The sequence below is a fragment of the Brassica napus genome, chromosome C8 (genome assembly GCF_020379485.1).
Source record: "Brassica napus cultivar Da-Ae chromosome C8, Da-Ae, whole genome shotgun sequence".
NCBI classification, from domain to species: domain Eukaryota; kingdom Viridiplantae; phylum Streptophyta; class Magnoliopsida; order Brassicales; family Brassicaceae; genus Brassica; species Brassica napus.
Genome location: NC_063451.1, coordinates 10,868,139 through 10,892,454, shown reverse-complemented (window position 1 = coordinate 10,892,454; position 24,316 = coordinate 10,868,139). Strand labels below are relative to the sequence as shown.

General features: G+C 43.5%; 1 protein-coding gene across 1 annotated transcript; it reads left to right on the top strand.

Annotated features, from left to right (window-relative positions):
• Nucleotides 1-6,217: 6,217 nt before the first annotated feature.
• On the top strand, nt 6,218-7,781 carry LOC106412741 (nucleolin 1-like). The gene is made up of 3 exons (XM_013853646.3): nt 6,218-6,255; nt 7,410-7,669; nt 7,756-7,781. The coding sequence occupies exons 1-3, from the start codon at nt 6,218-6,220 to the stop codon at nt 7,779-7,781; spliced, it is 324 nt and encodes a 107-aa protein (XP_013709100.1).
• Nucleotides 7,782-24,316: the final 16,535 nt, after the last annotated feature.

Below are 24,316 nucleotides of genomic sequence, written 5' to 3'. Positions count from 1 at the left end.
GCGGGGCGGGATTGGGCCTCCATTTGGAAAGCCCGCATAATTGCGGACCTCGCGGGATGGTTCAAAGCAGGACGGGTCGAAAGCGGGACGGGTCGAGAGCGGGACGGGCTTAACCTGTGGGATTTTGAAGACCCTCAACCCTAAGTCCCCATTTCTGCTTTCGCCTAAAACATTGAGAGAGAGAGAGAGAGAGAGAGAGAGAGAGAGAGAGAGAGAGAGAGAGAGAGAGAAGGAAGGCGATTCGACGTTATGTAGCTCTGGTTATGGTGGTTCCAGGGTCAATGATGCTTCCGGTCTCCCAAGCGCCTTCGATCTGCACTGGTGGAGCTTCTTCGAGTCATCATAAGAAATTTGAAAACTCACTTTCCACCGAAGAAGAAGATCTAGTTCCCGCCATGGGTTCTTCATAGTTTTGCATATATGTATTTGTTCACATTATCATACATTTTGGAGTTTTAGGTTTCAATATATCTTTAACTAACTTCAAGAAGAGAAATTTCCATCTTTTTGTCGCTTGTTGGTGATAAAGATGAAGAACAAGAAGTGTCGTTGGTGTTTTCTTTTTACTTATTTTTGGGATTAGCATCTTTTATTTGGTGTTGGTTTTATTTAATTTTGGATTCAGAAAACTAAAGCATTTGTTATGAACTTATGAGTTATAATATTTGGATTCAACAACTAAATTATTGTTTATTTTTAAAATGTTGGGAGTCTAACAAAAGTAAATAAACTAGTGTTTTGATCCAACTAAAATCTTCAACTAACAAGTGTATTGCCTTATGCAGTTCAATCTTCTACTAAACTCATTTACTGATGCGTTATGAAACTGATAAAGCATCCTGAATCATGTCTTGAAGCGTTCAGGAGCCATATGTTCGTTTGTAATTCTATGTCCCGCGGGCCGATCCGCAAAGGCCTACATGTTTTGCTGTACGGGTTTGGTCAGCTATTTTGAGGACCGCAGCCCGCGCGGGCCTGACCTGCCGTACCCCGCTCGAAGACGAGCCCGCTGCGGTACGGGACGGATCAACCTGTTTCACATTCCTAGTTTTTATTCATATTATTTTTGTTCTAGGTGAACACTACAAGAAAATACCGCCGGATCTACTTTATCTCAGGCCGCCACAACACCATGGTTCAACCTCTCTCTCTGTTCCTCTTTCTCTGTCTCTTTGTTTTGAACTGTATTTATTTGTTTTCAGTTTGGAGGAAGCAAGACAAGATGAGGCCGGAACCACACCACTACGGTTCGTCCTCTCTCTCTTTCTCTAACTCTCTGTCTTTCCCTCTGTTTATATCTTCTTCTTTTTTTTTTTTGGTAAAGGGAGGTGAAGGATTGAGAAGAAGCTTAATGGTTACAAGCGACTGAACACTTTGATTCATGTGGAGAGATCACAAGGGTCTCTGTTCCCATGGACCGTGAAACTGGTGCTTCCAGAGAGTGTGTGACTTCTTCTTCCTCCACTTTGTGACCAAGTTTGTGTAATATGTGATGGGAAATGTCACACGGCGCAGGGAAATATTAAAGGTTGTGTTCCCCTGATCTTGTGTGAACCTGTGAAGAAAATACTTCGACGATGGAAGAATATAGTATAAGCAGAAACGTAAATGAGACAATCACTTTTTACGTGGAAAACCTCCTCGATGTGAGAAAGAAAAACCACGGGACCGTAATCCCCTCAACAATCCACTATATAAATGTTTGTGAGTACAACCACGTCCTTCATGTTCAACAACCATAACAGAACAGAGAAACTAGTTTCAAAGAGCTATCTCCAACACAAACAACAACAACAAGAGAGCAACACAAAGCTTCAAAACCGGCAGCAACCAAACGACCTCAGCTCACAAAGATTCCAGCATCCAGAGACTAATCCAACCATTAAAACCCAAGATAAACAAGTCAACAATACCTCTGCCAAATTTCAGCTCAAGAAGAGAAGATCTCACCGTCGGTTTTACCAAACACCCAAGACTGTCCCGCTGAAGAACTGTGACGACCAGCTTCACTGAAGCCCAGACAACGGAACATCCAACTGTTGAAATCCAAATCCCTTCGGTGAACCTCTAACCCACTGACTGAAGAAGCTTCCCACGAAATATCAGCCCGATAAAGTTCCGTTTGATTCTCTAAAACCAGTCTTGAAATAGCCTGGCGAGTTTTCTCCTCCTTCTCTCTTCTTTCTCTCTTTTGTCTCTCTCTCTAAACTCTATTATTGTGAGTCTGATCTTGTCTGCTCGTGTTGTGTCTGCAACCACTCTCCAAATTAGGTTTGGAGACTTACATTATGGGTCATTAACTCCCAAGGTCCAATACTAACCTCATGTGCTAATACCATTGCCCAACACCAAGTTTAGTTGTCAAAACCAAACCCAATGGGTTACCTCCATCTATGAGGAACCCAACAAACTCCCCCTCCGACTAGGTGGAGGAAACAACCATTCCGGCTATCCCTCAGCATACTTCAAGCTTCCCCCTCGGTAATGACTTCGTCATCATATCAGCTCCATTATCATTCGTATGAACTTTCTCAAGTTCCACTTCCTTAGAGGCAACCACATCACGTATCCAATGATACCTCCTCTGAATGTGTTTTGACTTCGAATGAAGTGCAGAATTCTTCCCGAGACAAATAGCGCTTTGACTATCACAAAGCAACACATACTTTTCTTGCTTGAAACCGATCTCTTCACAGGAGTTCTTCATCCACAACAACTCTTTACAAGCTTCAGTTGTGGCAATGAACTCTTCCTCAGTGGTAGATAGTGCAACGCACTTTTGCAGCCTTGACTGCCATGCCACAGCTCCACCCGCAAACGTTATCAAGTAACCCGAAGTAGATTTGCTAGAATCAACATCTCCAGACATGTCAGAATCAGTGAAACTGACCAGCAAAGGCTTCTTACCCCCAAATGTAATCTTCAAATCAGAAGTCCCTCTGAGATATCTCAAAATCCACTTCACAGCATTCCAATGTTCTCTTCCCGGATTGGAGAGAAACCTGCTGACAACTCCAACGGCGTAGGCTAAATCCGGTCTTGTACAGACCATGGCATACATCAAACTACCCACTGCAGAAGCATATGGAACCTTCGCCATATCTTCCTTCTCCGCATATGTCTTCGGACTTTGTTGGTTGCTCAGTTTTAAGTGTGGAGCAAGAGGAGTACTTAACACTTTAGACTTGTCCATGTGAAACCGTTTAAATACTTTTTCAATGTACTTCTCCTGAGATAAGTGAATCAGCTTCTCACCTCTATCTCGAACAATTCTCATATCAAGAATCTGTTTCGCTGGACCCATATCTTTCATGGCAAATGACTCACTGAGCAGCTATTTCAACTCCTTAATTCTGTCCATGTTCCTACCCACAATCAACATATCATCGACATACAGCAACAAGATGATAAAATCATCCTCACCGAACACCTTCACAGATACACAATCGTCTGAATCAGTCTCTGCATAACCATGCTCCCCCATAACAGACTTGAACTTCATGTACCACTGCCTTGGTGCTTGCTTCAATCCATAAAGGCTTTTCTTCAAGCGGCAAACCAAATTTTCTTTGCCCTTTTCACATAGCCTTCCGGTTGTTCCATGTAGATCTCTTTCTCCAAATCACCATGAAGGAAAGCAGTCTTCACATCCATTTGCTCAACCTCTGGATCAAGGCACGCTGCCAATCCAAGTACAACCCGAATGGATGACATCTTCACAACAGGAGAAAAGATTTCATCATAATCAATTCCCTTCTTTTGGCTGTAGCCTTTCACAACCAATCTAGCCTTGTGTCGAGGTGGCAAATTGTCATCCTCATGCTTAATTTTGTACACCCACTTATTAAGCAGAGCCTTCTTGCCCTTACGCAATTCCACCAACTCAAAAGTATGGTTCTCCTCAAAAGAATCCATCTCCTCATCCATGGCTCCAAACCACATATACTTGTGTTCATCCTCCAAAGCTTCATCATAGTTTACAGGCTCTCCCCCATCAGTAAGTAATACATACTCACTAGGATCATACCTTGTCGACGGTTTAAGACCTCTCTCGGATCTTCTAAAAATAGTAGGTTGGTTCTCAGCAGCTGGTGTCTCACCATGACCGTCACCATGATCACCACTACCATCTTCATGTGCGGGAGCATCTGCACTGGGTGTATTATCCTGAACCTCAACCTCAACCTCACCGTGAACCGATGTAGAAGGAGTAGCCTCTGTATCGATCAAACCCTCAAAAATATGAGTTGGCTTTTTGGACTTGTCAATGTCCTTAATCGTTTGATCTTCCATAAACACAACATCTCTGCTCCTTATGAGCTTCCTCTCAACGAGATCATAAAATATGTACCTGAACTCATCCTGACCATAACCGATGAACACACACTGCCGCGACTTCATCTCAAGCTTTGATCTATCAACCTTGGGAATATGAACAAATGCCTTACACCCAAAGACCCTCAAGTGATTGTAAGAAACATCCTTTTACCAGTCCAAACCCTCTCTGGAACATCACCATCCAATGGAGCACTTGGTGACAAATTCAGCACATGAACCACCGTGTTCAAAGCTTCTGCCCAGAAAGTCATCGATAAGCCTGACTGTGAGATCAAACATCTCATCCTCTCGACAATCATCCGATTCATCTTTTCAGCCAACCCATTCAACTGTGGAGTATGAGGTGGCGTGAAATGATGCCTTATTCCATGCTCTTTGCAATAAGCATCAAATGGTCCAAGATACTCTCCACCATTATCACAGCGGATACACTTTAGCTTCTTCCCGTTTGTCTCTCTACCAATGCCACAAAATGCTTGAAATATCCCAGCACCTGATCCTTCGTCCTCATAGGAAATACCCACGACTTCCTTGAATGATCATCAATGAAAGTCACAAAATATGATGCGCCGCCAAGAGATCTTGTCTTCATTGGACCACACACATCTGAGTGTACCAAATCTAGTACCTCGGGTTTCCTAGAAGGTGCCGAAGACTTGGAAGATACCATGTGCTGTTTTCCCGCAAAGCAATGCGAACACTTCTGTAGGTGCAAACCAGAGATTCCTTGAATCACCTCATTCTTAGACAACACAGCCATTCCCTTCTCACTCATGTGACCGAGTCTCTTATGCCATAGCTCCATGGCATTACCATTCTCCACCGCATTAACATCATCCTTGGAGACCTTAGCCTACATCCAATAGAAAGATGAAGACTTCTCACCTCGAGCCACAATCAAAGAACCGTGAGAGAGCTTCCATTTACCACCACCGTGCAAACTGAAATAACCCTCATCATCAAGTATTCCCGTCGATATCAGATTCATCCTAATATCAGGAACATGCTTAACATCCTTAAGCACCAGCCTAGTACCAAGACTAGTCTCCAAGCAAACATCACCAATGCCAGCAACCTGAGCCATCGCATCATTCCCCATCTTCACACCATAATTACCCGTAGTATAGGTAGAAAACAAATTCCGCTGTGATGTGGCATGAGTAGTAGCTCCACTGTCAATCACCCAACTGGTGTCCTGGCATGCAACATTAATGGCATCACCCTCAAGAAGAATGAGAAACTGATCTTCGGTGAGAGTCACCCGATCCACCTTTTCTTCTTGATTTCCTTGCTGCTTGTTTTTCAACTTCCAGCAATCCTTCTTCATGTGCCCTTTCTTATGACAGAAATAGCACTCCATATTTGCAAATCTATTAGACTTGCTCATGCTCCTGTTCTTGTCTCTCTTGGGATATCTACTTGTACTTCTCCCCCTTGACTCAGTAACAAAGACATCTGAATGCGAACTGCTAGCATTCGACTGCCTTCTTGCTTCCTCATTAAGAACACTGTTCTTCACTGAATCCATCAAAATAACACCTTCCGACGCGGAGTTACAAAGAGACATCCTGAAAACCTCCCAAGAGTTCGGTAAAGTACCGAGAAGCCACATACCGTGAATCTCATCATCAAACTTGATGCCCATATCAGACAACTTGTTGAGCAATCCCTGAAACGCATTCAAGTGATCCGTCATCGGAGTCTCCTCCTGATACCTCAGCTCAATCAACTTCTTGATCATGTACATCTTGTTGTTTCCGGTCTTCCTAGCATATAACTGCTCCAGCTTCTTCCACAAAGAACGAGCATCTGTCTCAGTCTCAATATGATGCAACACATTATCATCTACCCACTGCCTTGTCAACCCACACACTTGGCGATGTTGCAGCTTTCACTCTTCATATGTCTTCTTCTCAGGTTTCTTCTCTTCGAAGACTGGAACATGGAATTCTTTAACAAAGAGCAAATCCTCCATCTTGCCCTTCCATAGATGATAGTTAGCACCATTGAAGCTTATCATCCTGCTCATATTTTCCATCTTTCACACAAGCAAATAATAACCCAAAGTTATCAAAAACCAAAGCTCTAAAACCAGAAGCTCTGATACCATTCTGTTGGGGAAAGTCACACGGCGCAGCGGAAATACTAAAGGCTGTGTTCCCCTGACCTTGTGTGAACCTGTGAAGAAAATATTTCGACGATGGCAGAATATAGTATAAGCAGAAACGTAAATTAGACAATCACTTTTTACGTGGAAAACCTCCTCGATGTGAGAAGGAAAAACCACGGGACCGTAGTCCACTCAACAATCCACTATATAAATGTTTGTTAGTACAACCACTTCCTCCCTATTCAACAACCAGAACAGAACAGATACACTAGCTTCAAAGAGCTATCTCCAACACAAACAACAACAACAACAAGAGAGCAACACAAAGCTTCAAAACCGGCAGCAACCAAACGACCTCAGCTCACAAGGATTCCGGCCTCTAGAGACTAATCTAACCGTACAAATCCAAGATAAACAAGTCAACAATACCTCTACCAAATTACAGCTCAAGAAGAGAAGATTTCACCGTCGGATTTACCAAACACCCAAGACTGTCCCACTGAAGAACTGTGACGACCAGCTTCACTAAAACCCAGACAACAGAAAATCCAACCGTTGAAATCCAAATCCCTTCAGTGAACCTCTAACCCATTGACTGAAGAATCTACCCACAAAATATCAGCCCAATCAAGTTCCGTTTGATCCTCAAAAACCAGTCTTGAAATAGCCTGACGTGTTTTCTCCTCCTTCTCTCTTCTTTCTCTCTTTTGTCTTTCTCTCTAAACTCTATTATTGTGAGTTGATCTTGTCTGCTCGTGTTGGGTCTGCAACCACTCTACAAATTAGGTTTGGAGACGTACATTATGGGTCATTAACTCCCAAGGCCCAATATTAACCTCATGTGCTAATACCATTGCCCAACACCACGTTTGGTTGTCAAAACCAAACCCAATGGGTTACCTCCATCTAAGAGGAACCCAACATAATGTTCTCTCACATGATCAATAATCATTTGTGTTAGATGCAGAATTGCTTACATTGACTTTAAAGAAGGCGCAGAGAAGGCGTATGACCTTAATGGTACTGAGTTCGGAGGATGGAATATTCTTGTCGATGAAGCTAAACCGAGGGATAGCAGTGGCGGTGGATTCAGTGGTGGTGGCGGTGGCCATTTTAGTGGTGGCGGTGGTCGTTTTGGTGGTGGTGGAAGTAGCGGTGGTGGCAGAGGAAGAGACAATGGTGGGGGCCGTGGATTCAGCAAACCTAGTTACATTCCCTCAGGTACGTTAGTTTGTTAGTGATGTGTCTTGAATCTTGATAGTAAAGTAACAAGCAGCTTCTCACATGTTCTTGGTTTATTTTGGCAGGCAAGAAGACTACCTTTGACGATTAGAAGCTTATGGAGAAGAGTTTTCTTGTGTGCTCAAGTCTTTTAGCCTTGTGATACTAGTAATCATCTTTTTATTATTTCAGTTTTTTTCTTTTCTAGTCCAGTTGTGTCTGAATCCTTATATTTTTGTCTGAATTAAAATTCCGTTACATTACTTGATGATTCATGGAACAAGAGTGATCTGAGCTCACAGTTTATTGTTTTGTTACCTAATTTCCCGAGAGGAATAGACCACCCAACAAGTGGAGCTGTTCCAGACAAAGTTGGTTCTAAACTTCCAATTGCTCGTTGTTTGTCCTTCATCTGAATAGTAATCGTTCTGATCTGGTCCACCGACAAGAAGACCATGGATAAATATTAGGATCAGCGTGAGACATTCTATCCCAACAATCAAATCCATGAACACAGTTCACATAAGAACGTTGAACAAAGATTGAAGAGAATGACGCGCCTCTATGGTGAACTCTGATTGGATATTTTGGTCCACACCCAGCTAGACAATTGATTCCTTGACAGTTTTTTTCCGAAGAATGTAATCATCCTGCAAGGTGAAAATAGTTAATGTTTTAAAAGCAGCAAGAAAAATGGTTTTTGTGTTCCTCAAAGATTTGAGTACTTGAGATCTAGCAAAGTCCAGAAGTGCTTTTGAGGTTGAACCAAACCATAAGAACAATTGAGTTTAGCATTTGCTGCAGAGAGATAATTTCGAATATACATCTAAAAAGACACATTAAACAATATGACTTGATATTGAAGTTACTTAACACTTTTGAAAGTTAAAAAACTATATCTTAAAGTTGAAAATACAAGTTTTACAAAAACTAACGTAGAAGATTTCCACAGAAGTCTTCTCGAATTAGCTAGAAACATTAATAAGCAGGAATGTTGTTAACCTCATAATTATCTCCAGTTAAGTTATAAGTTTCACTCAGTAGTCCTAATATTGACTAATATATATGAGCCAAGGCAGTAAACGACGAAGTGGACAAGCTCCTAAAAATCGGTTCCATTCGCGAATTCCAATACCCTGACTTGCTCGTAAACCCAGTCATAGTAAAAAAGAAAAATGGAAAATGGAGAGGGTGCATCGATTTCACCGATCTCAACAAAGCATGCCCAAAAGATAGCTTCCCATTACCACACATCGACCGGCTGGTAGAAGCCGCAGCTAGACATGAGCGACTTTCCTTCATGGATGCTTTTTCCGGTTATAACCAGATCCTCATGAACCCCGACGACCAGGAAAAAACGAGCTTCATCACCGAGCGGGGCACCTATTGCTACAAGTGATGCCATTCGGATTAAAGAACGCCGGAGCTACTTACCAAAGACTAGTAAATAAGATTTTCTCCACGCAACTTGGAAGAACGATGGAAGTTTACATAAATGACATTCTAGTAAAATCATCAAGAGCCAGCGACCACGTTCTACAACTCCATAAGTGTTTTAACATTCTCAACAAGTTCCGAATGAAACTGAACCCCACAAAATGCACTTTCGGAGTAGCTTCCGGAGAATTCCTCGGATACCTCGTGACCGAAAGGGGAATCGAAGCCAACCCGAAACAGATCGCGGTGCTCATCGATACCCTACCTCCGAGGTCAATCCGAGAGGTACAGCGCCTCACCGGCAAAATAGCTGCATTAAACCGTTTCATCTCCAGGTCAACCGACAGATGCCTTCCTTTCTACAAGCTATTGAAAGGAAATAAGAAGTTCGAATAGAACGCCGAATGCGACTCCTCCCTAAAAGAACTCAAGGCGTATATCAGCGAGCCGCCCGTACTGTCAAAACCGACCATAGGAGAGAGCCTCTTTCTATACATCGCAACCTCCAAACACGCAGTAAGCGGAGTGCTAATCCGCGAAGAAAGCGGAGAACAAAGACCGATATACTATGTAAGTAGATCATTGGTCGACGCCGAAACCAGGTACCCTGTAATGGAAAAACTAGCGCTAGCAGTGGTAACCGCGGCTCGAAAATTAAGACCTTACTTCCAATCGCATACGATCACAGTCATGACATCGTAACCCCTACGGACAGTACTCCTCAGTCCAAGCTAATTTGGAAGATAAGTGAAATGGGCGATCGAGCTCAGCGAATACCACATCGAGTACAAACCACGAACGAGCTCGAAAGCGCAAGTACTAGCTAATTTTGTCATCGAACTCGTCCCGAAGGAAGATAACGCGAGATCGAATACACAGACATGGAAATTACACGTCGATGTAGCCTCGTCGAGACAAGGGTTCGGGATCGGAATATAACTCAAATCCCCGACAGGAGAAATGATCGAGCAATCATTTCGCCTAGGATTCAGCACATCAAATAACAAAGCCGAATACATATCCTTGATCGCCGGTTTACGACTCGCACGAAGCATCGGCGCCCGGGAAATTAGCGCCTTCAGCGACTCGCAGTTAGTCATGAGCCAATTCCATGGAGAATATGAAGCAAAAAACGAAAGAATGGAAGCATATCTTGCAATTCTACAAGAGATCGCTCAGCAGTTCGACAAATTCGAGCTCACAAAAATCCCTAGAGGAGATAACACGTTGGCCGACGCTCTAGCTGCGCTAGCTTCGACTTCCAATCCAGCAATAAGGAGAGCAATACCAGTAGAAGGGATAGAGAAGCCCAGCATAGATCTTCCATGCAAAGCAATCGACCCTCAAGGAGATAATCCTCCCCGCATTGGCGCAATCATGACACGAAGCAAAGCCCAGAGAGCAAACCAAAATCTCGATGACAAAACCAACAGTGAGCTCGATGAGCGACCATCCCCCAGCGAGCCACCCGTCAAGACTAGGAGGACCGCGACCTCAGAAACTATCCCCGAGGAGGCCGATCACGAAACTAACAGCGAAGCGCACGAAGCCTTCCGAAAAGAACTTGAGGCCAGACCAGACTGGAGACTTCCAATATTTAACTATATAAACAACGGCGCGCTCCCCGGAGAGAGATGGGAAGCCTGAAAAATAAAATCCTGAATCTCGCGTTATTGTATTATGGAAGAAAAACTATACAAACGAAGCCTGAACGAGCCCTACTTGCTAGGCGTATCGCCCAAAGACGCGTTCACAATCTTGAAACAGACCCATGGGGGGTCGTGTGGTAGCCACTCCGGCGGACGCTCTTTAGCAATTAGGATAAAAAAACTAGGCTATTTCTGGCCAACGATCGCCGATGACAGCGAGCAGTTCGCACTAAAATGCGATAAATGCCAAAGACACGCACCGATGATACATCAACCGACAAAAAAATTATCTACGATATCGTCGCCATACCCTTTCATGAAATGGTCCATGGATATAGTAGGTCCGCTGATATCATCAGGACCGGCCCAGTTGCGATTCCTTTTGGTATTAACAGACTATTTCATCAAGTGGATCGAAGCCGAGGCATACCACAAAATCACCTCAGCGACGGTAACGAGCTTCATTTGGAAAAACATCATATGTCGACACGGCTTACCGTACGAGATAGTAACCGACAACAGACCGCAATTCATCTCGAAAATATTCAATGAATTCTGCGAAAAGTGGAAAATCAAGATTAAGGCCGCAAGCCCCCGATATCCAAAAAGCAACGGGCACACCGAAGCCACTAAGAAAACCATAATGAACAACCTCAAGAAAAGACTCGACCTCAAGAAAGAGAGGTGAGGCGAAGAACAGTACGGAGTCCTCTGGGCCTACCGGACAACTCCTCACACAGCAACCCAAGAATCTCCATTCTCACTATCTTACGGAATCGAGGCCGTAATACCAGCTGAGATCGAGGTCCCCAGCCAACAACGCAGAATATGCCCAGGGGACGTCGAGCTCAACGAAGAACTACTGATCGATCAACTAGACATGATCGAAGAACGACGAGAAAAAGTGGCAGTACGTGTACAAAACTACCAACAAGCCACAACACGTTACTACGACTCCAACGTAAGAAACCGCGCCTTTTCGATTGGCGGCTAAGTCCTTCGAAAAGTATTCGACGGGACAAAGGAACCAGGAGCAGGAAAATTGGGAACAAGATGGGAAGGCCCATAAAAAGTAACCAAAGAAATTCGAACCGGAGTCTGCGAGCTAGAAAAATGCAAAATTGGTCTCCCTCAAATGAGACCTTGGAACGCCTACAACTTAAAGAAATACTACAAATAGTACAAACCCGAACCTCGACCAGGTCTACCGAGCTTCGAGCTGGGAGGCCACCGGCACCAACAGCTCAGTAAAACGAAACAGAACTACGAATAGGCTTGATCCCTGGAAGAGGGTACGTAGGCAACTCGATACCGAGCGCAGCCCAAACAACCAAACAAACTTTTGTCACTTTCCTTCTATCACTTAGAAGAGTTGAACTACTAGCATAACTCACCCAATTTATTATGCCATCAGGCCTTATAAAGGCCCATAAAACAGATTCACGATCAGTCTCTGTTCCACACCCTCTAAATGTTAAAACAAACAAGCTCAATGAAGCTAAAGTTGAACAAAGCATTCGATTAGAAAGGTATTAACCCGATAATCCATTTTGAAGACATATATATGTTTCTTCAACAAACCAAATGAAAAATTAAAAACACAACAAAAAATACAAATTCCAAAGCAAACGGGTCAACTTTCGCATCATTCTTGATAGACCGAGTCACCAGAAATCTCAGGAAGCTCGATGCGACTAAGGGAAGGATCTGACACCGAAGCAAGACCATAATCAAGATCAAGTGAGATCTCCTGGCCTTTAAGACGCTTAAACTCCTCTTCGAGCTCGAAACCACCTTCGATGTACTCACTCATAGTCTCAATACGAGCTCGCACCTCCTGCAAACGGATCTCCGCAGCAATCTCCTTCTTCTTCTTTTGAAGCTTATCCTCCACCACGGCCAGAACCGCGTCTTATTCTCGAGCCAGAGAACGACGAGCAAGATCGTGCTCCTTGCGAGCCGCCGCATCACAACCTTCGATCTCCCGCCTATGCTTTTCTTTCATCAAGTCGAGGTCATTCTGAACAGCGACCTTCTCCGTCTCAGCAGCAGCCAACTTCCCGCTGCTGCTCCATCACTCGAACAGCCTCCAACTCGCCTCGAAGTTGCGGAATTGTGAGGAGATGACTACCGATCTCCTCTTTGCTCGGAAAGTCAGCCAGACGCTTCTCCATCATGGCGGCGTACTCATTGCTCGCCTCCATAGCCTAAACAAAGGCGATAATAAAGTTCAGACAGCCATTAGTTTATCCAAAACGTCAGAGGCAATCTCAAGTTAGATTACCTTAGCATTTGCGACCGCCATCCAAACGTAAGCGTCACGTTCTCGCATGTTCCCCAAAGAAGGAAGCTCGCATCCTCTCTCCCTGATCTTACGCCCTATCAAGGTGAGAAGCTCGGGATTCTCGAGGATCGGTACCTCGTTGTCATACGAAAATCTCCACGAAGAGGCTTCCGGGAGATGAGCACTCGGGTCGACCCGAGACGTACCTTCGCCAGAAGCCCGCAATGGCAGAGGAAGTCCCGAGTTCGGCGAATTCGAAATCACTGAATTAATGTTCTCTATAGCTCGGCGTCGACGTCGATGAGTCGATGAATCGACGTCATCATCAAGAGCTCAATCACCGGTAAAACCGCCTAAAACGTTCGACGTCCTTTGGCCCTCACCAGCAGGAACGGCGATCGACACCGGCCTAGCCATAAAACTAGGAGACTGAGCCTACGACTTCGACCTAAAAGTCGGCCCGCGCCGAGCTTTCTGAGCTTGGTCCATGGACCCAGCGTCTGAGGACTCGTCAGGATGATCGGGTAACGCCTCCTTCTCCCTCGCTCCTGAACAAGACAGATTTGGAGAATTGAGGAACACGCAAACAATCTAGCTCGGATCTTTTCGAAAAAGGAGAGAAAAGAAAGATCAGCTTACTTTTGTTACAACGACCCTTCCCTGGTCGAACAGGAGCAGCCAGACCAATAGGGTTAGCTCGATTTTCCCCGGCGGAAGAGCGTAAGCAGCTCGAATTCGATCTACGGTAAATGCGAGCCATTGAGGGTTACCTCGCCGCTGAGTGGAGATTAATCCATGAAGCTCGGGAGTAATAGGTGCAGAACCAAAGGGCTCAACAAATAAGAAGAGAAAAGTTAAAAACGTCAAAAGAGATCGAATAGCAGAATTCACCTCAAAAAACGAAAAAACTTACCAATCTCATCGGACCACTCCCTAGGGATCCTTCCGAAATCAAAGTCGCCGACCGACGCCGGGTTAATCTTGAAGACAAAAAACTTCTCTCTCCACCGGTCATCCCTGTTAGGAATACCGTCTATGATAGAACGGCCAGCTCGAGGAGCGAGAATCATCGTGCCATGGAAGCCGCTATTCCGCTTAATAGCAAACAGTTGTTTTAACTCCCCGAGGCCAAACTTGAGACCTTCTTCCCTAGCTCGGACCCACGAATCCAAGAATTAGAGGAAGAAATTGGGCGCCATCTGAGCAAAAGCCATCCCAACCTCCGCAAGCACCTCAAGAAGAAATCGAGGAAGAGGAAACGACAAGCCTCCGTCTTTGAAATGTGACTTGTAGGCCCTGAAGCACCCCGGCCTCACAGTCTCCGGAGTTTCATCGTCACCAGGAAGTTCAATCTCGACGATGGCCTCGATATGGTTCGCATCGAGAATCATCGGGAGATGAGGACCGGACTTTTCATTTGCCATAGATTCGGGGCAAGTAGAAAGATCAAGAGGAAGGCGATAAAAAAAAATGGAACCGTTGTGTTAAAGAAGACGACACACTCAGTGAAGATAATATATATATATACATAAAAACGGTTCCCGAAGAGGTTAATGGTAACCGGCCACGAACTATCGATCTCAGCCACACGATTCGAAAAAATGGCCGACAAGTAAAATCAACCCAACGCGCGTGGTACCCCGCTTCCCGAGAATTGCGACGCCGCCGAAGTGTGTTAGTTATAACCCTTTCGGCTTCCCAATAAACCAAAAGGGCTGGGGGACAAATGTTGGACCCAATTTTGGTCAATACATTAATGGGCCACGATCAAGTAAATGGGCCACGATGAATTAAAGCCCATAGCGAACACTCGAGATCGAGGCAGAGACCTCGAAGATCTGGAGATCGCGGAACGGTCACGAGCATCACGGAAGTAGCCCGTTATAAGAAGAGATCGACGCATATGGAAATGACACGTTGAAAACCCTAGAGAGAGCTACTCCATACTTTAACCTTGTTTTCATTCATCTTTAGATATTTTCTCTTGACGATCTCGTTGTAACGTTCAATATTGCTTTACTCATTGTATTCGATCTTATTCATCAATAAAAGTCTATTTTTGCCTACCGGAAACTGATTATATTGTTGCCTACATCATTTATCTTCCCTTGATTAAACTCCAGATCACTATCAAATTTCTAGTGTAGATTTTAGGATCTACAACGTTGTGTTAGCTTGGACAAGCTAATATCAGAAACAACAAGGCATTTGCACAAAACATTCACTTTATTTATTTCGTATGGTTTGCAACAAACAAAATATTATACAAGTGGTGGCATGCCAAGAGTGCAAAAGATACATACTTATAGTGTGAAAACGCTTTAACTAAAAATATGCAAATCTCACTACTGGTCACATGAAAACAACAACAAATACAACCCCTCACTATCCCACCCCAAACAATCTACAACGAAAGGTTCACTTAATAGCACAATTCAATAACATTAGCAATATCGGAAATACGCAGCAGTAAACGATAGCAAGATAACTAGCATTATGCTAATTACAAGCTCATCACCAAACTCAACCTCGACTTAAACCAGGGTTTAACAACCCGATTCTATATAATATATACAACTAACTCGGGCCCCGGTGACATTGTGTTCCTCCTCTACATCGGCAGTATCCTATCTCCCAACCACAAAGGCCGGAAGAAGAAACTTTCAACCGACTGCGGCCCACAGTACCTTCGGGTCACCGCGCGACAGCCCACAGTACCTTCGGGTCACTGTCGGAAATTACACCGTCGTGCCATACTCAGCCCTAGGACATGACCCCGTCTCTCTGAGTCTTCCCGATCCAGCGAATAAGGGGTTTCCTTGAACCCGCTGAATACGAGGACGAGGAAACACTATTCCACCCCAAACATGCCTAGCATTGTGGGTTACACAAATGCTATATGGTCAATATATGATTAATACTACGCCCGGTAAAAATAACACAAGGTTCCTAGTATTACTCGCAAATAACACAATCAAACACATTCCAGACTCTAACATTAAGACTAATTCCAGAATACTTAACTATCCACAACTTAGCGATATTATCTAAGCATTCAGCATTCAATAAGTAACCAATCAACCTAACCATTAGCATGCGACTACGATTCTCAAGCAATAACTAAGCATGCTATCAACTCAACCAAACCTCAACTATTAACTAATCAAACTGTTACTCAGTTAGACCCGGCCTCCTGCCATGATCCAACTTCTAAGTAACAGGAAACTGCATGACAACAACTCAGCAATCAATTGATTATAACTCACTGTTTTTGGTTGACCGTGGCCTTGACCCCAAACCAGACTTCTATGATCCGAACCCTTTCTCGACCTTCTCAAGTAGACCCACGTCTGGACTGATCGTGAACTGATCTGATATTCACTTGACAGATCTTCAGCTGAACAGAATCTTCTCCAGGTGCTGACTCAAAATCGGTAGAGTAACTGTTCTCGAAAACTGTCTAAATCTCTCGAAAACTATCGAAACTCGATCTTTCTTTCTTTGCTTTCTCTCTCACGTTTTGAACAGACTTTGAAGTGTTCTGATTGTGTTCAAATGAGAGGGAGTCGTGGGCTATTTATAGACATAAGAAGCCAATCAGATTCAAGCCGTGTGGCAGCCCGTGTGTCGCTTCGCATGGCTCTGGACGCATGCGCGGCGGCACCTCGTGCTCCACATGGCTGGTTGCATGACCTGCTCACATGTAAGGTGACACCACGCCCCCTACCTATCTGGATGCATGGCCTGGCTCCATGCAAGGAGACACCACGTCCTCCACATGTCTGGCTGCATGGCCTGGTCGCATGCATCGCAACACCTCGTGCTTGGCTGATCCACCTCATGCTCCACATGTCTATTTGCATGTACATGTTTCATGTACTGCAGCACCTAATGCTTCCCTCGACACACACACTGTTAAGAACTTGCCACAACGTCCTGAACATACACACATCAAGCCACCTCGTGCTTCTCGGTCCATTCGTTCGATTTCGGCCTTTACGGTGAATTTTCGTCCCGCGATCAATCCCAAATATTTTTCTACGCCCGTTCTGATGCTCTGAGTATTTTTAATAAACTCCACTTGACTTCTGATCTTGAGAGAAAATATTTCCCGAGCTTCCGGGTTCTTCGAAAAATTTCATAATACCGAAATTAGGATTTTCCGCCCAATTCCGGGTCTTCCCGTCGTGCTTCTGATACCACTCAAATTATCCTAAGGTATGATTTATACTCTCTCAAATAAGAGGTCGAGTTGTAGTACTTAGGGATCGAATTCACAGGGAGCTAGGGAAACTAAGGATTCTAATATGATTTGTTAAGTAAGATTGTTTTTAGAGTTTTAAATGTAAATTGCAGTTTTATATTGAACAAGTATTTGTTCAATAGCAGGTTTGGGGTTTTGGTGCTTAAAAAGGAAATAGTTAGACTTAAGGTTTTTATTCAGGAAAATTGGGATTATAATCCTACAGATGCCTAATGAGTTGCATGCATGATAATGTAAAGCTCAACTATTTTGATCAACTAGTCAATCAGCTTTCGCATGTATTGACTTGTCTCATTAACTAGATCTATGATCTCAACTCTCGTTATATTGATCAATAGAAAGTGTCGATCGATTGATCCAATGGGATATCGATCGATACACCTTTTGCACCGTCGATCGATTATTCAAGTGTGATATCGATCGATGCGCTCTAGTCAAGCTTTATGCGCAGGTTGAATGAAGTCTTACTAAGCTCACTAGATCAGCTCTCGCCTTGCTCATAGCAAGAAATATAGTTCTATTAGAATGTTTTCAGGATGAGAATAAAGCTTTCGCTTTTACCAATCAATCCAAGGGCAGGTTTTAGGTAGCTAATCTAGACACAAGCATTATTTCTAAAGATGATTATCACAACTCAGCAATCTATAGTTGGGGCTAATCCCTCCTAACCTATTTAAACCCTAAAATCTAACAATGGAACTACTCTGACATGGCTAAGCAATTCATAACAGCAGTTAAGTATAAAAACTTCAGTAGAATAGTAAATAGATATCAATGGAGTTCCAATCACAAATTATAACTTTGGATCTTCTCTCCAATCTATCAAAATCCTAAAAACCTTTGCTGTGAAAATAGTAAAACAATGAAAAGCACACTTTACATCTAACATGGCGGCAAAACTTATATAATTTGGGTAAAACTCGTCTGGGGTAATCTTGTAAAATGGTAAAGTCTTGGGCTTCAAGTCGGCTGTGACCAAACGGACTTTCTGCGTGCTTCGCTGTCGATTGATACCAATTCATGCGTATCGATCAATTATTCCTCTCCAATATCGACCGATTGTCGATCTCGATGGTCATCTCGGGTGCTTGCTCCAAATATCTCTAAAATGCTCCAAAATCATCACTTATCTCCAAAACACTCCTGATCTTATAAATATTATAAATAGACTCTATAATATAATAATTATTAGTAAACACAACTATAAACTATCAACTCCCCTCGACTTTACCCTTTTGTTTGTCCTCAAGCAAAACAAACAGGCAGTCTCTCTGGAAGAGGTTTTAAAAACAGCAAGGACTCACATGATTTAAAACTTAGAATCATCACCTCTATAATATTGCAATCCACATCTAAGAAATCCTAATCACAAAAGCACATTATAACATATCCTACCTTAGCAACCAAATTTATCTAGCTAACAACTTAGCAAATCTTGTCTTTCATTCCCCTCTACCAACCTCATTTCTTAGCATAAAATAAAAGTGAAGGTTTTACCTTGGGAGTATCGATCACAGGATGCAAGGATTCTCAAACAAGTATCTGGACCTACAGGTGAACATTAGTTTCTATCCTCTCTCTCTACTAATTTTCTCTCTTGGTCAAAATCTGCTTTTATGCAAAATCATTGACCAAGATTGGACAGTCTTCCATGAATCAATCCTTAATGGTGGTTGCCACCAAGTCATGTTCACTTCTTTTTGACCTATATCCTAGGATTATTTGTGAAGCAAGCCTTAATGGTTGTAGCTACCATGTCCTGTTCTAATCCTTTACCGATGAAATTCTTATGAAGCAAGCCTTAATGGTTGTAGCCACCAAGTCCTATTCGAATTTCTTCCTAATAAATCTCTATTATAATAATAAAAACATAACAATATTTTTTTTATTCTATCTATAATCTATATTTCGAAAAGCTAGAGAGAAAGGGTGATAAATCTATATACACAAGGCTTTACCTTCCAGACTTGTTTGAAGAATCCGATCCCATGCATACCAAGCCCCAAGACAAGCAGTTGTGTCAAGTTTAGTGTTGGAGGTCAGCTTTGGTTCCTTCAAAACAATCTTAGCAAGAGTGGATAGTTGACAGGTTGATCCACTTTAGTATCTTTATTACTATCTGCAATCAGTAAGTCTAGAATGGTGCTAAAGAGTGGCTAGTTATCTAGCAAAATCTAAAAGTTCATAATCTCCTTCTTGACTAAATAATAACTTAATTTGAAAACATTTTTATAAGACTAATAAGTAAATAAATATCAGTAAACCTCCACCAGACTTAAACTACACTGTCCCCAGTGTAAATTCAGTCGGAGCTATGGTTAGAAATTAATCATAAGGACTCAATGTAACAAGTAAGAATGATATACCAGACCGGAATGAATGTCGACCGATGTAAGGATGTTGTTATCGGTCGATGCAGGTAAAGCAATGTTGATCGATGTCGACAGGTTCGCGTCGGTCGACACAGATGGTAATCGTCTACTCGGATCTTTTTTGTTTTCTTATATGACCTGCAATAATTAAAAACCAACATAAATAGTATATTAAAAACTTAATAAATATTACCTAATAGTGGGTTGCCTCCCACTCAGCGCTTTGTTATAGTCATTTAGCTTGACTTTGGAGGTATTTTGGCTAGTAATGTTGAGAACTGGGACTTGCTGGAAAACAAATATCCTTCTCTTTTTTGCGCTTGTTGAACCATGTACCAGTGAAGTCTCTCATTGCTCCATCCCCTCTGCGCCATTTATCTTTCATTGTTGCAGTTGTGTTTTCAATCCTCTACAATCTTTCACCAAGACTCTCAAGGTTGAGCTGATGTCTGGTAAGTACGGCGTAAGTGTCAGCTGAGATCTCCTCTCTATGGTAAGGTGTGTTGGACATGTTCGATGTCATCCTTGGTACTAGCCGGCCTCGGTTTTTATCACTGTCGATCGATGTTTGATTGTGAATGTCGATCGATTTGTTGTTGCATCTGTCGATCGATAGCGCTGCTTCTGGTCGACGGGCAATGTAACTCTGAATCTCCACCAACTCCCCTTGTATAGCTTCAACCTTGGAGGTCAAAACACTAATGCTAAGATCCATTGGGAAATAGATGTCATCACATCTCCCATCAAGCCTCTCCTCTGTGGTTTCCAGAGCTCTGTAGATCCCTTCTACCAGCTGATCTATCTCTTCTCTGGTGTGGAAATCTGGTTGAGACTTCATCGTATGTGGGCGTGGCGGATTGGTATCGATCGATGCTGTCAAGCGGTTGTCGATCGATGGAGGTCGAGCAGAGTCGGTCGCGTTCTGAATTCTGGTTATGTCTTGCTTCATCTCCTTCATGCAAGTAGTTAGCCAACTGATACTATCATTTAATGGATAGTAGACACCATCAAGCTTCATCTGGAAAGCTTCTTTGTTCCTCTCGTGTTCACCACAGACTCCATAGAACATCTCATTGATCTCATCTTTTATGTAGATCTCTGGTACCAGCTTGGTCTGTGTGAATAAGTTAGCATGCTCAGGAAGACATGTGTTGTTTGGCTCATCTCTTGAAGCTCTTTCCAGAACTCTTCTGATATCCGTGCTGTGAAAATGAATAGTGTTTCCATCTAGATCTCTGGCGTATCTCTGATCATCTCTGTAGACTCCATACTCATCTTTTTCTTCCCAGTAGAATTTCTTGTGACCATAGAGATCATAAGATCTTCTACCGAATTTTGGCTCTCTGTCGACTGTTAGGACGTCAACGTCAATTGATGGATGAGTTGTATGGCGAGATCGTTGTTTGAAGTTGTTTTCTATGCCACCAGCTGTGTCATAGAACTCTTTTGTAGCCTTCTGTTCTGGATTGTTGTGGTGATGCATGAACAAATTGTATGCTCCATTGGCTGTCTGAAGGATATATGCGATATCTTCGCGAGATGCATGTAGTGTGCGGCCGTCTATTGCCCTTGCGTAGCCATCTGGGTCCCTGAAAATACCAAATTCGTCCGGAGTTAGATACTGTTTATCTGATTTATCTTTTTCGCTTACAGGGGTTTTCGGTATTGGACGGTTGTCGATCGATGTTGCATTGTCATTGTCGATCGATTGTTGGTGATAAATGTCGATCGATGTGCGGATTTCTCTATCGATCGGATGGCTTGTTCATATTCTTCCTTAAGTAGTGTCTCCTTAACGTGTTTCATCGCGTATTTGCCTGTTGAGTCGTTTCTCAACATGCAAATCATCGGGGTTTTCTGCTGGTGCATCGTTTACTGCCATAATTGGGTTGTAGTAGTCGTTCTACCAATCATCTGGACTACTATCGACCGATTCGTCATGTGGTATGTCGGTCGATTTCTGGTGATCACTGTCGATCGATGTTGCTGTGTGAGTCTCGATAGACGCTGAATATTCGGTTTCGTATTCATCTCCACAATGGCAAGCTGCAATGATTCCTGGATCATTGATTCTTCTGGGGAACGTTGGTGGCTTCTTGACTGGGATAGGGTCGTAGTGGGCATTAGGATTGATGAGTGTTAGACATAACTGGTTGGTTTGCAAGTTGCACACTGCTCCCACTATTGACAAGAAAGCTCTCCCAAGTAGTAGAGAAGAGTTCCAGTTTAACTTGATGTTCAAGACATGGAAATCAACTGGAACTAGGGCATTACCAATCTGCACCTCTAGGTCTCTGAAAATTCCTCCTGAGTTCTTCTACGAACAATCCACAAAAGTTAATAATTCCAACGAAGGCTCCACCTGCAGACCCAGATGGTCTGCCATAACCCTAGGTAGGATGCTGACTGATGCTCCTGTGTCGTACAAGGCATGTGGGAATTCAATACCCTTCATCGTGCATGGTATTGCAAATTGCCCATGATCACTCTTCTTCTTCAATGTAATCCTCATCCTCATCTTTTCTCTAGCTTCACAGAACATTCTCCTAATGTCTTCTTATTTCTCTCTGGTTTCTCTGAGGAACATCCACAATTTGTGGGTGTAATAAGCATCCTCGAAAGGCTTATCTATAGGAATCCTGAAGACTCTCTTGCGGAAATTTTTCTTTTCCTTATCATTAGCCCCCCCCCCTCTTCAGATGTTTCGCCACTTTTTCCTTTCTTCTCCTTAGGGTTCTTCCAGTAGAAACACTATCCTTTTCCATAGGATCCTCTCCATCATCTGAAGGTGTCCTGACAGGCTCTGGTGGGTGTTCTGAAGGTTTGGGTTTGGGCCTGAGTGCGTTAAGTCGTGCATCATCTATCTTCGGCATCTGCACTCGGTATGTAATAGGGGCTCGTCGATCGATAGGTGGTGATGGTTGTCGATCGATACCGGCCTCTGTTTGTCTATCGATGTTGCTGTTGGCATGTCGATCGATTTGAACGTTATCTGGTTTGGGCGGATGTGGGTGTTTTGCCGCGAACTCCTCGTGAGTTAGAATCTTCACGGCATTGCAAGACGCGGTTGACTCCGTAGGCGTTGTCGATCGATGTTCTGGAGTTCTTGTCGATCGATTTGTGTTGGTGTATATCGGTTGATGTTCGGTGTCTGGCGTCGATCGACACCAATGTGATCCGTCAAAACTCATCAAACTTTTTACCTCGAAATCACCTTCTTGCAGCTTCTCTTCCTTCACCACTTGCCAAAAGTCATCCTCAATGATGGCATTCACGTGGTTTTTCATCACATCATCCCCTACTCCTCTTGTTGAAGCTTCCTGCCTCCTAATAGCATCTCCTGTCTGCACAACCTGCATCTCCATCTTCTTCACATGAGTGTTCAAAGTCTCAAACTTTGTGTTCAGGTTGGTGTAGACATAATCTATCTTCCCATTGAAGTTTACTGTCATTCGCTACTGTGCCTCAAGAACCCTATCGAGCATCTCTTCAATCTTGCTCTCTTGAGTAGGCGATGGTGGCTTCTGGTAGTAGGAACTTCCAAAATTCTTGTTGTTGCTGTAGCTGTTGTTGTAGGGTTTCTAGTACTGTGAATTTTGGTTGAAGTTACTCCTATTTCCATAGGAGTTTTTGTTTCCACCCTGGTTTCCAGAACCTTGGAATCCAGCTCCACCAATGTAGTTCACTTCTTCTTCTTCTGCTATACCCTCTACAGCTTCTGCATCTTCAACAAAGCTGACCTGCTTCCTGAGAAGCTTGTGAACACTATCCAGTTTTGCCTTCACCTCATCCATCTGATCATTCCCAAGGATGGTGGCAGATCTTTTCCTCTCAAAATCAGTGTTCTTGGTGCTGTTGCTGGATGCTAGGTTTTCAATAACCTTGACTGCCTCTTCTGGATTCCTGGTGTTGAAGTTTCCATTGCTGGAAGCATCAAGAGCCATCTGGTACTGCACCGCGATGCCTCTGTAGAAAGTACTGAGCAGTTGTACTTCATTGAATCCATGGTGTGGATAGTCTCTCTGGTAAGACTTGAATCTGATCCAAGAACCTCTGAATGATTCTGCAGGCTCCTGAGTGAATGTAGCAATCATGCTCCTCAAGTATTCAGCACGCGCTTCATCAAAAAAATTGCATAAGAACGCATTCTTGATGTCGCTCCAAGATTTAAGAGATTCTGGTTGTAACTGCTTGAGCCAATGCAGAGCTTCTCCAGCAAGTGAGAACCTGAAGAGCTTGCATAACAGGTAGTCCTCAGAGACTCCCTCGACTCTAATAGCAGAAATCAGATTCTCGAACCTCTCCAGATGGTCCATAGGATGCTCGTGGGATAATCCATGGTAGGGTAGCTGTCCCACAAGTGTGTAGTACTGCGATTTCAACTCAAAATCCCTCTCAATGGTGGGAGGAAGGATGGCTGATCTGTTGGTGTAGTATCGATCTGGACGGTTGTAATCAGCCAACGTTTTGGGTTGCGCAGCTTCATCTACAGGTAAGGTAGTACCTGTAGCAGTAGCATCAGGCTCAGGGATTGCAACCCCCTGCTGCATTACGCAGATGACCATCCTGGTCATGCAGGTCTCCATTGTTGTCACGTACAAGTATCAAAGGCGCAGCCATGTCTCGCGGCTCAGTATCGAT